The sequence below is a fragment of the Oncorhynchus tshawytscha genome, linkage group LG16, assembly GCF_018296145.1.
Source record: "Oncorhynchus tshawytscha isolate Ot180627B linkage group LG16, Otsh_v2.0, whole genome shotgun sequence".
Lineage (NCBI taxonomy): Eukaryota > Metazoa > Chordata > Actinopteri > Salmoniformes > Salmonidae > Oncorhynchus > Oncorhynchus tshawytscha.
The window spans coordinates 69,952,191-69,968,705 of record NC_056444.1 but is presented as its reverse complement, the minus strand read 5'-3'; the positions used below and the strand labels follow the sequence as shown (position 1 = coordinate 69,968,705).

At 43.5% G+C, this 16,515-nt stretch overlaps 1 protein-coding gene across 6 annotated transcripts in view; it reads left to right on the top strand.

Moving 5' to 3' along the window:
* Window positions 1–16,515, top strand: part of LOC112216258 (rap guanine nucleotide exchange factor 3) — a 48,863-nt gene that overhangs the window by 24,329 nt on the left and 8,019 nt on the right. For all 6 annotated transcript variants that reach the window (XR_006079101.1, XM_024376108.1, XM_024376111.2 and 3 more), the window contains 13 exons: window positions 111–195; window positions 839–899; window positions 2,363–2,439; window positions 2,594–2,740; window positions 2,860–2,963; window positions 3,416–3,504; window positions 4,594–4,672; window positions 9,460–9,610; window positions 10,013–10,095; window positions 10,511–10,541; window positions 12,211–12,277; window positions 12,534–12,671; window positions 13,391–13,488. Coding sequence is in view for 5 of the 6 variants with exons in the window: in XM_024376108.1 (XP_024231876.1) it covers window positions 111–195; window positions 839–899; window positions 2,363–2,439; window positions 2,594–2,740; window positions 2,860–2,963; window positions 3,416–3,504; window positions 4,594–4,672; window positions 9,460–9,610; window positions 10,013–10,095; window positions 10,511–10,541; window positions 12,211–12,277; window positions 12,534–12,671; window positions 13,391–13,488 (1,210 nt within the window). In the remaining variant the exon portion in view is untranslated. The remainder of the gene's footprint in view (window positions 1–110; window positions 196–838; window positions 900–2,362; window positions 2,440–2,593; window positions 2,741–2,859; window positions 2,964–3,415; window positions 3,505–4,593; window positions 4,673–9,459; window positions 9,611–10,012; window positions 10,096–10,510; window positions 10,542–12,210; window positions 12,278–12,533; window positions 12,672–13,390; window positions 13,489–16,515) is intronic.

Sequence of the window (16,515 nt, the reverse complement as noted above, 5' to 3'; positions counted from 1 at the left end):
TCGAGGGGACAATGAACTTGTATTCTATCCTATCCTATCATAACCCATCCTATACTAAATCATAGCCCGTGACAGTGTTGTAACCTGCCCATATCCCTTCCAATCTGTAGCCCTAGTCAGCGAAGTGCTGAGGACCTGGAAGTGATCTATGAGGAGCTGCTTCATGTCAAGGCTGCTGCTCATCTCTCCACCTCCGTGAGTGACAGCATCCTGTTCTGTCCCTGGGCTGGCTGAGTCCTAAATGTCACACTTCCCTGTGTAGTGCACTACTTTTGAACAAGGCACATAGGGCTCTGGCCAAAAGTAGTAAACTCCATAGGGAATATGCTTCTATTTAGGATGCATACAGCCTGTGTCTAGTCAGAAGATGTTCAGAACGTTCTGTAGTAATAAGAAACTGCTACACCATGGGCCGTATTCAAAGTCTCAAGGTAGGAGTACTGATACAGCATCAGTTTTGCCTCATAGATCATAATGAATAAGATTATTTGGGCGGGGGGGATCTGATTCTAGGTCACCACTCCTACTCTTAGACACTTTGTGAATTAAATATGGATCCAGTTCTTAGAAAGTGGATTGTGACTCCTGTGGACTAGAAAGCCTGCACATGATGGCGGTTTCCCGGATCCAGATTAAGTCTACTCCTGGGATGCAAAAGCAATCCTCAATAGAGTATCAAAAGTGATTGAACGTGGTTTTAAATCCAGGAATCCGTTTAATCTGGGTCCGAGAGGAGGAAGTGACCCTACTGTATGTCCCATAGAGCTTTACACTGCCCCTCCCTCTGACCTCTCCCTGTTCAAACCTGTCCTGTTCCCTTTCCTTTTCCCTCCTGTAGGTGCGTAAGGAGTTGGCAGCAGTGTTGGTGTTTGAGTCCCATGCCAAAGCAGGCACAGTATGTGAGTGTGATAGTCTGTAATAGTCGTCTGTGATGTTTGTTTGAACTGTGGTGGGCCCACATAACTACCACAGTGCTATAGATGCTCTGTCTCTGTTTCCATCCTCCCCCTCACTGCAGTATACAACTAACCTGTCCTTTAGGCAGAACTCATTATTCCTGCCACTGATGTAAAACCTACTGAAACCCACTGGAATATTTCAACATCTTTATCTTGGACAATCAGTCCATTATATTGTCAGAGAAAGCTGAGTATCGGCAGAGCTGACTGAAACGCCAACCTAAATGCCATGTGTACCTTTGTGAACATGGACAAGAAGATACAGACGACCAGTATTTTGCCTCCCAGCCATTTGTTTTTATTGGACTTAGTCAGTGGTGTAAAGTACATAAGTAAAAATACTTTAGAGTACTACTTAAGTCGTTTTTTGAGGTATTTGTACTGTACTTTACTGTTTATATTTTTGGCAGCTTTTACTTTTTCTTCACTACATTCCTAAAGAAAGTAATGTCATTTTTACTCCATACATTTTCCCTGATACCCAAAAGTAGTCGTTACATTTTGACAAGAAAATGGTCCAATTCACACACTTATCAAGAGAACATCCCTGGTCATCTCTACTGCCTCTGATCTGGCAGACTCACTAAATACACATGTTTGTAAATGATGTCTGAGTGTTGGAGTGTGACCTTGGCTGTCCGTAAATAAAATAAAAAACAAGAAAATTGTGCCGTCTGGTTTGCTTAATATAAGGACGTTGAAATGATTAATACTTTTACTTTTACTTTTGATACTTAAGGACATTTTAGTGAGTCCATTTACTTTTGATTCTTAAGTATATTTAAAACCAAATACTTTTAGACTTTTACTGAAGTAGTATTTTACTGGGTGACTTTCACTTGAGTAATTTCCTATTAAGGTTTCATTACTTTTACTCAAGTATGACAATTGAGTACCTTTTCCACCACTGGACTTAGTGCCCTTTGGCACATCATTACCTGTGAAGGTGTTTGACTTAGTGCCCTTTGGCACATCATTACCTGTGAAGGTGTTGGACTTAGTGCCCTTTGGCACATCATTACCTGTGAAGGTGTTTGACTTAGTGCCCTTTGGCACATCATTACCTGTGAAGGTGTTTGACTTAGTGCCCTTTGGCACATCATTACCTGTGAAGGTGTTGGACTTAGTGCCCTTTGGCACATCATTACCTGTGAAGGTGTTGGACTTAGTGCCCTTTGGCACATCATTACCTGTGAAGGTGTTTGACTTAGTGCCCTTTGGCACATCATTACCTGTGAAGGTGTTTGACTTAGTGCCCTTAGGCACATCATTACCTGTGAAGGTGTTTGACTTAGTGCCCTTTGGCACATCATTACCTGTGAAGGTGTTTGACTTAGATGCAGGTGTGTGAGAGAGAGAGACTGGTGTGATTAACCCTGTTTATGTGTCTCTGTGTTTCTCAGTGTTCAGTCAGGGAGACAAAGGTACTTCCTGGTACATCATCTGGAAGGGCTCAGTCAATGTCATCACACATGGAAAGGTAAGGCCATTACCCCAAGTCTCTTATTTGTTTACAATTCTTTAGTATACACACTTTTGATACATTTTTGGAGACTAAATTTGAATTGTATTCACACTGTACTTACAGTTACATAGTTATACCTTGTGTGTGTACGTGCATGTGTGTGATGCAGGGCCTGGTGACGACGTTACATGAGGGAGAAGACTTTGGGCAGCTGGCCCTGGTGAACGATGCTCCCAGAGCAGCCACCATCATCCTGAGAGAGGACAACTGCCACTTCCTACGAGTCGACAAACAGGACTTCATACGCATCCTCAAGGTGGGTTTGGTCACAACCCGATGTTGTGTACATATGGTATTCATACTGATGAGTACTGTCCTGCGCGCATTTATACAGTATGTGTGTAAGTACATACAGTTTGTATGACTGTGTTTCAGGATGTGGAGGCTAACACTGTGCGTCTGGAGGAACATGGGAAAGCTGTGCTGGTGCTGGAGAAGGCTGAGTCGACCAATCAGGGAGGGACAGGAAACATCAGCAAGTAAGGCACGCACACCTCTCATACATACTGTATAACAACAGTTAAACAAGCACTTTTAGATTCATCATTCAACCTTAATGAACACACTCATCCAAGGCGTTATTAATCCAATGTCATGTAAACACATTTCTTTGCTGTACTTTTCAGTACCATTTTTGTGGACAATGTTGTTAACTGTGACAATTACCTGCTCACCTATTGTTGATTCAACACATAAATGGATTTCAACCCTGTTCAGTTGAATGGATTGCACTTTATCTCACCTCAAGTGTTTTAACAAACGTTGGGTTTAATGAATGTGATGCTGGTGATGCTGACTGACTGCCTCTTTAGTAAAGTGTCTGCCTGTTGCTCTCTACACACCTGCACACATACCTATACTCTCTTCCTGTCTTCCCTTTCTATCTCTCTTGCTCTCTCTCTCTCTGTCTACCTCTCCCACAAACACACAGGTATACGGTGATGTCTGGAACACCAGAGAAGATCCTAGAACACCTGCTTGAGACAGTGAAGTTGGATACTAATGGCAATGATGCTATAGGTATGATGCTATAGGTATGATACTGTAGGTATGATGCTGTAGGTATGATACTGTAGGTATTATGCTATAGGTAGGATGCTATATGGCTTGCCTTAGTCCAAACATCTCTCTACTATAGTGGCTGGGCCCCTCTATGTCAGTAGACCACTGACATACTCCCACTGTTTTATGTTCAAAGAACAGGAGTACCTCTTTTAAGACACACTATAGTGAACAATCTGGTGACCAGGATAAACATACAGTAGCTTCACCTCTGAATCGTCAGCCAAACTTTAAAGATAGTTTTATGGGAACTGTTTGTTTGGGTCATTCACATGAAACAGCCAACAACGACAGAAAAAAACAGGCAGAATCAGGTGTAGCTCCCTTCAGTAACCACGAGCACAACCGTTCCTTGATTTTAACTGGCGGCTTTATTCTGTAGTTTTAGTCAGAATTATCACCTTCCGTGAGAACTATAAAGTAAATGAAAAATACAGTTAAGCACACTCTTACAACCTTATCTTACGAGTGACTTATTAGCTTGGTATAACTCTGAAGTGCTTACATACATAACAGTTTAACCGGCGTTATTACGGGTTCAGATTAAACACATGAATAAAGGAAAAAATACCTCATTGGCTGCTTATTACAGAAGGGAGGAAATCAAACTTCACACTTATTATTCCTGGCATGAATTCACACTTCATCCTAACATACACTCTTCAACCTTTATGAACTACACCCGATGACATGAAAACTTAGCTAACGCAGGATTGCCTTCCCTCCAAAAGTGTGTTGCTACAATAAGGATCCCCCTTACAACAGTATTAGCTACGTAGTTCCGCTTGTATTATCATTTCCCCCGCACAGCGGACACGTAAACAATTCAAACAAAAGACAACGACATAACCTGTAAGTCTAACTGTCAGTTACATCAGGTCAGTCACATTCCTGGCTATATATTATATCTCCGCTAAAAGCCAACATCAGATGACTCAAATTGTTCCTGTGTTTTTCAGGTAGGAACCACAGGGACTGCGGGAGGGACACATAATGCCATTAGGCCTTGTTAGTGTGTTATGTGTTGTTCTGTCTGTGTGCCTACAGATCCCTGCGTGAGTGACTTCCTACTGACCCACAGGGTCTTCATGCCCTCCAGCCAGCTCTGCCCGGCCCTACAACAGCAATATCCTTTATGATGATGTAGGTGTGATAATGATGACAATGCCATAAGTTGTTGTGTTTATTTTTATTTTCTATGCCTCAATTCAATCAGATCAAGTGTTAACCGGCATTGGCAGACATCCTTATAGCTGATGTTTTGGCAGTGTATTTTAAATGTTTTTATTTAACCTTTATTTAACTAGGCAAGTCGGTTAAGAACAAATTCTTATTTACAATGCCAGCCTAGGAACAGTGGGTTAACTGCCTTGTTCAGGGGCAGAACGACCGATTTTTAATTTGTCAGCTCATGGATTCGATTTAGCAACCTTTCGGTTACTGGCCCAACACTCTAACCACTAGGCTACCTGCTGCCCCTATGGGCTGAGCTCGTGTGTCACAAACCATCCCTTTCCTTATTATACCTACCGCGTTAGAAGCTCAAACGGTAGCAGAAAGTGTAGGCATGTTTTCATGTTCATTTGGATGGGGGGGATTTATAGATTCTCTGTCTAATCGAGGTGTAGAACATAGAATATCACGCATTCAAGTGCTTGAACTTGTAACACAGATGCATGAACTTCTAACATGGCTGCATGGGATTTGTCAGATTATAAAAAATTGGTGGTTTTGTTGCATCCAATAGTAGCGTCCGTGATAAGATAAAGGAGCCACTTGTGGATTTGACGCTTTTGACAGCTCTAACGCAGTTCCACCTCCGAAATCTACTAGAATCTAGCATTTACATTATGTCTCGATAAAGAGACAACAATTTGTCCTTATAAAGGGAAAGCCAGCCATGTCGTGGAAACCGACGACTCGCTCCTGGACGAGCTAAACACCTTATTCGAGGAAAACACAATGTGGGCCAACGCCGTTCATGAGGACTGTGAGCTCTCAATTTGCATACCACCCCAACAGATCCATGGATGATGCAATCACCATCGCAGTGCACACTGCCCTATCCCATCTGGACATGAGGAATACCTATGTAAGAATGGTTTTTCATTGACTACAGCTCAGCCTTCAACACCATGGTGCCCTTCAAGCTCATCACTTTGCTTGGAGCCATTGGTCTGAACCCCGACCTGTGCAACTTGGTCCTGGACTTCCTGACAGGCCAACCCCAGGTAGTAACACCTCCGCCACGCTGTTCCTCAACACGGGGGCCCCACAAGGGTGCGTGCTCAGCCCCCTCCTGTACTCCCTGTTCTGCCATGACTGCGTAGCCACGCACGTCTCCAACTCAATCATCAAGTTTGCTGACGATACAACAGTGGTAGGCCTGATTAACAACAATGACAAGACAGCCATGGTGGAGTGGTGCCAGGAAAATAACCTCTCCTTCAACGTCAACAAAATGAAGGCTCTGATTGTGGACTTCAGGAGACAGCAGAGAGAGCACACCCCCATCCACATCAACTGGGCTGCAGTGGAGAGGGTGAAAAGCTTCACGTTCCTCAGCATGCAAATCACTGACAACCTGAAATGGTCCATCCACACAGGTGAAGAAGGCGCAACAGAAATTTGTCTTGGCCCCCTGATCCACTGCCTGTCCACTCCACTACCATCATGAAGGCGGAGACAGTACAGGTGCATCAAAGCTGGGACCGAGAGACTGAAAAACAGCTTCTATCTCCAGCTCCTATCGGACTGTTAAATAGTCACCACTAACCGGCCTCCGCCCAGTGCCCTGCCCTGAACTTAGTCACTGTTATTAGCCGGCTACCACTCGGTACTCTATTCTGCACCTTAGAGACTGCTGCCCTATGTACATAGTCATTGAACACTGGCCATACAGTGCATTTGGGATAGTATTCAGACCCCTTGACTTTTCCACGTTACAGCCTCGTTTTAAAATTGATTCAATTGTTTGTTTTTTCTCTTCAATCTATACACAATACCTCATAATAAGAAATGGAAATATCACATTTACAGAAGTATTCAGAGCCTTTACTCAGTACTTTGTTTTTAGAACCTTTGGCAGTGATTACAGCCTTGATTCTTCTTGGGTATGATGCTACAAGCTTGGCACACCTGTATTTGGGGAGTTTCTCCCCTTCTTCTCTGCAGATCCTCTCAAGCTTTGTCAGGTTGGATGGGGAGCATTGCTGCACAGCTATTTTCAGGTCTCTCCAGAAATGTTAGTTCGGGTTTAAGTCCAGGTTCTGGCTGGGCTACTCAAGGACATTCAGAGACTTGTCCCGAAGCCACTCCTGCGTTGTCTTGGCTGTGAGCTTAGGGTCATTGTGCTGTTTGAAGGTGAACCTTCGCCCCAGTCTGAGGTACTAAGCACTTTGGGGCAGGTTTTCATTAAGGATTTCTCTGTACTTTGCTCTGTTCATCTTTCCCTCGATCCTGACTAGTCACCCAGTTCCTGCTGCTGAAAAACATCCCACATCATGATGCTGCCACCACCATGCTTCAATGTAGGGATGGTGCCAGGTTTCCTCCAGACGTTGTGACGCTTGGCATTCAGGCCAAATAATTTAATTTTGGATTCATCAGACTAGAGAATCTTGTTTCTCATGGTCTGAAAGGCCTTTTGGCAAACTCCAAGCGGACTGTCATGTGCCTTTTACTGAGGAGTGGCTTCTGTCTGGCCACTCTACCATAAAGGCTTGATTGGTGGAGTGCTGCAGAGATGGTTGTAGTTCTAGAATGTTCTCCCATCTCCACAGAGGAACTCTAGAGCTCTGTCAGAGTGACCATCGTGTTCTTGGTCACCTCCCTGACCAAGGCCCTTCTCCCCCGATTGCTCAGTATGTCCAGGCGGCCAACTCTAGGAAGAGTCTTGGTGGTTCCAAACTTCTTCCATTTAAGACTGATGGAGGCCACTGTGTTCTTGGGGACTTTCAGTGCTGCAGAAATGTTTTGGTCCCCTTCCCCAGATCTTTGCCTCAACATAATCCTGTCTCTGAGCTCTACGGACAATTCCTTCGACCTCATGGCTTGCTTTTTGCCCTGACATGTACTGTCAACTGTGGGACCTTATATAGACAGGTGTGTGCCTTTCCAAATCATGTCCAATCAATTGAATTTACCCCAGTCTCCAATCTGTAAGGACCGACGCTAAATATGAGAAGCGGGTATGGGGAGTTGACATTTAATATGGAACAGACAGGCAACAAACCAGGAAAAGCATCAGCACAGGGGAAAAGCATCAGCACACGGGGACATATGACAAATAATGCTGCAGCAGGGATAGAGCGGGGAACTAGACAGATGTAAGTGTGGTAATGACAGAGGTGATTGAGTCCAGGTGAGTCCAATAATCGCTGATGTGCGTGAAGGGGGAAGGCAGGTGTGCGTACAGATGGTGGCAGGATAGCGTAATGCTGGGGAGCCTGGCACCTTCGCCCACCAGGGAGGGAGAGCGGGAGCAGGCGTGACAGTACCCCTCCCTCTAGGGGCGCCACCCGGTGTCCCACCTGGGCAAGCCTGACGGGCTGGCCGAGGCACGGGCGCTGGGCAAGCCGGCTGGGCGTAAATTCCCGATGAACCGGCAGAGGCATAGCAGCCTGACGATCCGGCTGTGGCGTGAACGCTTGTTGATCCCGCTGCGGCGTGGAAGCCCAATGATCCAGCTGAGGCGTAGCAGCCTGATGAACAGTCTGGGCGTAAAAACCTGACAATCTGGATGAGGCCCAAAGTGGGATGGGCGCCTTCTGAGCCAACCGGGGCAAGAACCTCTTGAGCCAACTAGAGCATGACAGCTCGACAAGCTGGCTTAGGCACCCCCGGTTCCATCGGTGTCGGCCGCCGGAACCGACGTCACCACCAACCGGAACGCCAGCACTCCCTGATGCTTCGTTAGATGGCTGCAGCATTCTGTAAGGACCGACGCTGGAGATGAGAAGCAGGTACGGGGAGTTGATATTTAATACAAAACAGACAGGCAACAAACCAGGAACAGTGTCAGCACACGGGTAAACAAGCATATATGACAATTAATGCTGCACAGTGAATAAAGTGTGGAACCAGACAGATATAGGGGAGGTAATGACAGAGGTGATTGAGTCCAGGTGAGTCCATTAATCGCTGACGCGCGTGACGGGGAAAGGCAGGTGTGCATACTGAAGGTGGCGGGAGTGAGTAATGCTGGGGAGCCTGGCACCTTCGCGTGCCAGGGAGGGAGAGCGGGAGCAGGTGTGACACAATCAAACATTTCAAGGATTAACAATGGAAACAGGATGCACCTGAGCTCAATTTCCAGTCTCATAGCAAAGGGTCTGAATACTTATGTAAATAAGGTATTTCTGTTTTTATTTATAATACATTTGCAAACATTTCAAAAAAACTGTTTTCCCGTTGTCGTTATGGGGTATTGTGTTTAGATTGAGGATATAAAACATGTAAAACCTGATTTTAGAATAAGGCTGTAAAGTATCAAAATGTGGAACTAAGTCAAGGGGTCTGAATACTTTCAGGGGGGGGGGGTTTGTGTGTATTGTTTTGTATTCTTAGGTATACTGCACTGTTGGAGCTACAAACATAAGCATTTTGCTGCACCTACGATAACATCTGCATAAAATATATGTACAGGACCAATACATTCTGATTTAAGTGGATCACATACCCACCATTTTTGGGAGTATTTTTAATTGGTCTACCAGAAACAAATGAAACATTTTAAATGTAATTAAATGAAATAAATTAAACAAATTACCATAATTTAACCAAAGCATCCAGCTCCTCAAACTGAAGAGACCTCTTCAGTCGACAGGAGCTCAGACAGTGATCTAGGTCTAGAATAGCTGTGTTAAGTTGTTGTTCAGATGGGTAGGTTCCCTTCCTTAACCTTGAGTGCACTTACCATGCTGAGCCGTCTGAGGGCTCAGAGCTGGAGAAGGCAGCCTACGCCCTCAACACCAAGCAAAAGATAGTGAAGCTGATTGGCCAGTGGGTGGCGCTGTTCAGCCAGATGCTCAAAGACGACCCCATCGCTGTTGACTTCCTGGAGGTGAGTGAGTTTGGTATGAACACACACAGAAATTATGTGTATGTACAGATATAGGATCTTAATTTGACACAGTTTGCTACAGCAACAGAAAATGTGAATTACTATGTGGATATTAATTAATGAAAAAATTGTTGCAGGGGTTGATACATTTTTTGTTAGGGCAAATCAAGACTGACATTTTAAAGTGGAAATTAGAAGCCTTTATAAACCTTGGATACATTACAAGTTTACATTTCCTGCTGTGCAGAAGAATTCTCAGCAACAAATGAGTGATCAAATTAAGATCCTACATCTGTAGATTATCTACACAGGATCAAAAATAGCAGTCTTATATTAATGTTATTTATCCAAATATAAGGCTCTGAAAAGTAGATAATATAGAACATATTGTATGCATGACAGACGCTGAGGAAAGAGGTGTCAGGTGACTCCCGTCTGTCCAGTATGCTGAGAGAGCAGCTCAGAGACAGGAGGAGAACCAGAGTGTGAGTAGGAACACATCACCCAGTCAGTCTGTCATATAGAATAACCGACCAGGTGAATGAATGAGGTCAAGATACCTGTTATATATCATGGGTTGGATTGGATATTAATGGTGTGACTTCAGTAATGTGAAACTTAAGTTATGTCTATTTCTATGTACTGTACTCACATTTTCAGAGGCTCACGTACCCAACATTTATGGCAGTGTATTTTTTCATCTGTCTACCAAAACAAATTAACAAGGCATCTAGCTCCTCCTGCTGAAGAGACAGACGACAGAAGCTCAGTCGACAGAAGCTGAAGCAGCCACGTTGTTAACATTATGAAGTATTGTAACCAGGATGATGGGAGTATTTCTAGCATGTAGATTGTAATGCAAATAATTTAGCGTTTTTGTATTTTTCAATATCTTTCCAGGCTGGAAAATGGTTTTGGGTCACTGGCAAGGGTAAGTTACTTTATAATAATAATTCTAATAATAATAATATGCTTATAATAAATCATCTTGGTTAACCCAGAACTAAAATCTTGCGTAATTTTGTCAGATTCTCAAGTTATGTTTTAGTAGTCTGTCCACGAGAGTACATGCTCAATAAAGATCACTTGTGCACGCACATATACACTATATATACAAAGTATGTGGACTCCCCTTCAAATGAGTGGATTTTGCTATTTTAGCCACACCCATTGCTGACAGGTGTTTAAAATCGAGCACACCGCCATAAAATCTCCATAGACAAACATTGCCTGTAGAATGGCCTTACTGAAGTGCTCAGTGACTTTCAATGTGGCACCGTCATAGGATGCCACCTTTCCAAAAAGTACGTTTGTCAAATTTTTGCCCTGCTAGAGCTGCCCCGGTCAACTGCAAATGCTGTTATTGTGAAGTGGAAACTTCTAGGAGCAACAATGGCTCAGCCGCGAAGTGGTAGGCCACACAAGCTCAAAGAACGGGCCAGCTGAGTGCAGAAGCATGTAGCGCGTAAAAATCGCCTGTCCTCGGTTACAACACTCACTACCGGGTTCCAAACTGCCTCTGGAAGCAACGTCAGCACAAGAACTGCACAAGGAGCTTCATGAAATTGGTTTCCATGGCCAAGCAGCCTCACACAAACCTAAAATCACCATGCGTAATGCCAAGCGTCAGCTGGAGTGGTGTAAAGCTCACCACCATTGGACTCTGGAATAGTGGAAACGTTCGACAGACGAATCTGGGTTTGGTGGATGCCAGGAGAACGCTACCTGCCCCAATGCATTGTGCCAACTTTAAAATTTGGTGGAGGAGGAATAATGGTCTGGGGCTGTTTTTCATGGTTTTGGCTAGGCCCCTTAGTTCCAGTGAAGGGAAATCTTAATGCTACAGCAGCGTACAATGACATTCTGGACGATTCTGTGCAAACTTTTGTGGCAAAAGTTTGGGGAAGGCCCTTTCCTGTTTCAGCATGACAATGCTCTCGTGCACGAAGCGATGTCCATACAGAAATGGTTTGTCGAGATTGGTGTGTAAGAACTTGACTGGCCTGCACAGAGCCCTGACCTCAACCCGATCAAACACTTTTGGGATGAATTGTAACTCCGACTGTGAGCCAGGCCTAATCGCCAACATCAGTGCCCGACCTCACTAATGCTGTTGTGGTTGAATGGAAGCAAGTCCCCGCTGCAATGTTCTAACATCTAGTGGAAAGTCTTCCCAGAAGAGTGGAGGCTGTTATAGCAGCAATGTTCCAACATCTAGTGGAAAGCCTTCCCAGAAGAGTGGAGGCTGTTATAGCAGCAATGTTCCAACATCTAGTGGAAAGTCTTCCCAGAAGAGTGGAGGCTGTTATTAGAGCAAAGGGGGGACCAACTTCATATTAATTCCCATGATTTTGGAATGAGATGTTCGACGAGCAGGTGTCCACATACTTCTGGTCATGTAGTGTACTTCTTCTCCTCTGGTTATTACCACATTACATGCCCCCTTTACTTAGGCAGATTGTGAGATAACAGAAATTCTGGAAAAGTAGACAGCACATAACGCCTCCCTGAGCTAAAAGATATAAAAGCATAACAAACATAGAGAAATTAAAAGCCACAGTTGTGGCTGACGTACTCTGTGTGTTATTTGTCACCATCAGTTTGACTGGTTCTCCAGTTGTGAGGAGCCAGTAGGGAAGTGCCTGCCAATCAGATCACAGGACAAAGGTCAGTGAGACTACTACGAGTTATGTCAACCATAGCATTATAATAACTATGTCTTGAATAGTATGGTAATGTCCTGAACTATGCCTATTCTATAATGACACAAAAGGCTAAATGTTTTACTGTTTATTGCTATTGGTTAACCATTCACAACCCACTGTAACCATGAAAGGCACTTACAGATTGGTCGGTATTAATGATTGTTTCTATGCTTTGTTTTAATGCAAAATGTCTTCTCCCATGTCTCTGTGTTTCCTAGTATTGTATGAGATATTTCGGCCAGACCATACGTCAGTCACGCTGATGCTGCCGGTGAACACCTCTGTTCAGGAAGTGATGTCATCGCTGGTAAACCCAGGAGGAGACCACGTCCTGGTCAAAATGAATTCCAAGGGAGGTGGGTGGCTCTTCATGTCATCTGGAAGCAATTTGAATACCTTTTCTAAGATACAATTGTACAGGATATGCAATAAAGGCATTGCATGGTCAATCCATCGTCTGTATTGGCCGTGCAGCATTTACGGTGATACGACCTCTGCAGAAGTCAAGGCATTCACACTTCTTGCTCTTCGCGGAGCATTGCAGAACTGATGTGACGAATGTTGTGTTTATACAGAACCTTCTGCCCTCACCTACTGTCACCCAATCATGTCAATGTGGAGCTATACGTTGCCCTCTACATTGTTACAAAATTCGAGAGGCGCATAGCGATGCGGTACGGAGTTTGATTGGGCCTCCGGAGGCTTCGCTATTGTGTCACAACCTCCATACGAAGCCCACATTTTCAGATCGAGCATAAATGAGATTTTAGTTCCCTATCAATTAATACACTTGATACAACATTATTCATAACGTTACGATTTTATATACACTACCGTTCAAAAGTTTGGGGTCACTTAGGAAGAAAGCACATTTTTTGTCCATTAAAATAACATCAAATTGATCAGAAATACAGTGTAGACATTGTTAATGTTGTAAATGACTATTGTAGCTGGAAACGGCAGATATTTTATGGAGGTATGTTTTATTGAAATAATGTGTAGCGCTCTGTGAGTGTTGATACGTTGGGGAATGTCTGTGAGCTGTATTAAATGGTTTGTGTTTGCTGTATCATAGACAGGACTCAGCTGAAGCTGGATACCACAGCAGTCTACACCTCCCTGGGGCTGAATGAGAGACTGTTCCTCTGCTCTGCCAGCCAGGTGGAACAACTGGTGAGTCATAACCTCCCCTCATCACCTACTTATCCATTTCTGTCTGCTGTAAAAAAATTAAAAAAATAAACATTATTTAACTAGGCAAGTCAGTTAAGAACAAATCCATAATTTCAATGACGGCCTTAGGACAGTGGGTTTAACTGCCTTGTTCAGGGGCAGAACTACATATTTTTACCTTGTCAGCTCGGGGATTCAATCTTGCAACCTTTCGGTCACTTGTCCAATGCTCTAACCACTAGGCTACCTGCCACCCAGTCAGAGATCAGTAGATCACCACTGCTTATCAATATAAGATAACGTAGCCAATACTATACAACGGTGTAACTCCAAGGTGAAATGGTTTGACTATAGTCTAGATCAGTGGTTCCCAAACTTTTTATAGTCCGGTACCCCTTCAAACATTCAACCTCCAGCTGCGTACCCCCTCTAGCACCAGGGTCAGCGCACTCTCGAATGTTGTTTTTGCCATCATTGTAAGCCTGCCACACACACACTATACAATACATTTATTAAAACTTAAGAGTGTGTTGTCACAACCCGGCTCATGGGAAGTGACAAAGAACTCTTATAGGACCAGGGCACAAATAATAATTTTACTCTTTATTTAGCCATCTTACATATAACTATATTTGTTCATCGAAAATTGTGAATAACTAATGGAGAGACTCTCAGTCTTAAATCATTTTATACACATAGTCTGTGCCTGTATTTAGTTTTCATGCTAGTGAGGGCCGAGAATCCACTCACATAGGTACAAAGTTGCAAAGGGAATCAGTGTCTTAACAGCGCGATTTGCCAAGGCAGCCCAATCCAGAAATCTGGCAGTGGCTTCTGATTAAATTCAATTTTCACAGATTTGCTTGTTACAATTTCGATGAGTCTCTCTTGTTCAGATACCGGTAAGTGGACTGGAGGCAGGGCATGAAAGGGATAACAAATCCAGTTGTTTGTGTCATCCACTTCGGGAAAGTACCTGCGTAATTGCGCAACCAACTCACTCAGGTGCTTGACTATATCACACTTGACATTGTCCGTAAGCTTGTTCATTTGCACACAAAAAAATCATACAATGATGGAAAGACCTGTGTGTTGTCCTTGTTAATGCAGACAGAGAAGAGCTCCAACTTCTTAGCCTCAATTTTGTCCCGCACATTGAATATAGTTGCAGAGAGTCCCTGTAATCCTAGATTTAGATTGTTCAGGCGAGGAAAAAACATCACTCAGATAGGCCAGTCGTGTGAGAAACTCATCATCATGCAAGCGGTCAGACAAGTGAAAATTATGGTCAGTAAAGAAAACTTTAAGCTCGTCTCTCAATTAAAAAAAGGGTCAATACTTTGCCCCTTGATAACCAGGGCACTTCTGTATGTTGTAAAAGTGTTACATGGTCACTGCCCATACCATTGCATAGTGTAGAAAATACACGAGAGTTCAGGGGATTTGCTTTATCAAAGTTAACCTTTTACACTGTAGTCTCAACGTCAACTGTGAAGAGGCGACACCGGGATGCTGGCCTTCTAGGCAGAGTTCCTCTGTCCAGTGTCTGTGTTCTTTCCCCATATTTTCTTTTTATTGGCCAGTCTGAGATATGGCTTTTTCTTTGCAACTCTGCCCAGAAGGTCAGCATCCCAGAGTCGCCTCTTCACTGTTGACGTTGAGACTGATGTTTTGCGGGAACTGTTTAATGAAGCTGACAGTTGAGGACTTATGAGGTGTCTGTTTCACAAACTAGACACTCTAATGTACTTGTCCTCTTGCTCAGTTGTGCCTTGGGACCTCCCAGTCTTTCCATTTTGGTTAGAGCCAGTTTGTGCTGTTCTGTGAAGGGAGTAGTACACAGCGTTGTACGAGATCTTCAGTTTCTTGGCAATTTCTCGCATGGAATAGCCATAATTTCTCAGAACAAGAATAGACTGAAGAGTTTCAGAAGAAAGGTAATTGCTTCTGGCCATTGTGAGCCTGTAATCGAACCCACAAATGCTGATGCTCCAGATACTCAACTAAGTCTAAAGAAGGCCAGTTGTATTGCTTCTTTAATCAGAACAACAGTTTTCAGCTGTGCTAACATAAATGCAAAAGGGTTTTCTAATGATCAATTAGCCTTTTAAAATGATAAACTTGGATTAGCTAACACAACATGCCATTGGAACACAGGAGTGATGGTTGCTGATAATGGGCATCTGTACGCCTATGTAGATATTCCATAAAAAATCTGCCGTTTCCAGCTACAATAGAAATTTACAGCATTAACAATGTCTACACTGTATTTCTGATCAATTTGATGTTATTTTAATGGACAAAAAAAGGTGCTTTTCTTTCAAGAACAAGTGACCCCAAACTTTTGAACGGTAGTGTTATACTAACAGTCCATTTGATGTCACAAAGCCATTACTTTAAAAAATATCCTCTCCTGTTGTCCTGGTTTCCAGTGGTTTACAGAAGAGGATGTCTTCCTTAATTGACCCCCCATAAAGGTAACGGATATATACCAGCTGTGCCAGGCCCGCCACATCTGTTGACTCATCCAGCTGTAACGCATAGATTTCACTGGCTTGTATGAGAAGCAGTAATTGTTTCAAAACATCTCCTGCCATGTCACTGTTGCGTTGTGAAACAGTGTTGTTTGAAGGTATCGTCTGTATAGTTTTTTTTTGCCTTTTCCCCAAACATTGTCCCAGCCATATCTGCGGCAGCTGGAAGAATTAAGTCCTCCACAATAGTATGGGGCTTGCCTGTCCTAGCCACTTGGTAGCTCACCATATAAGACGCTTCTAGCCCCTTCTTATTAATGGTATCTGTTGCTTTTATACATGTCTTACTACTTGAAAGTAGTCTTAATTTTCGCTCAAAAAACTCCTGTCTTATTTTTCAAAATGTTTTGTTTCTAAATGTCTGTGCAAGAGTGAAGGTTTCATCGAGTTGTGTGAGTACCTTTGTACATATAACACAACGTGGCACCTCACATATTGGGGGCACTACTCCCAATATAAGTGAACCTCAAATCAATGTAGTTCTCATCATATT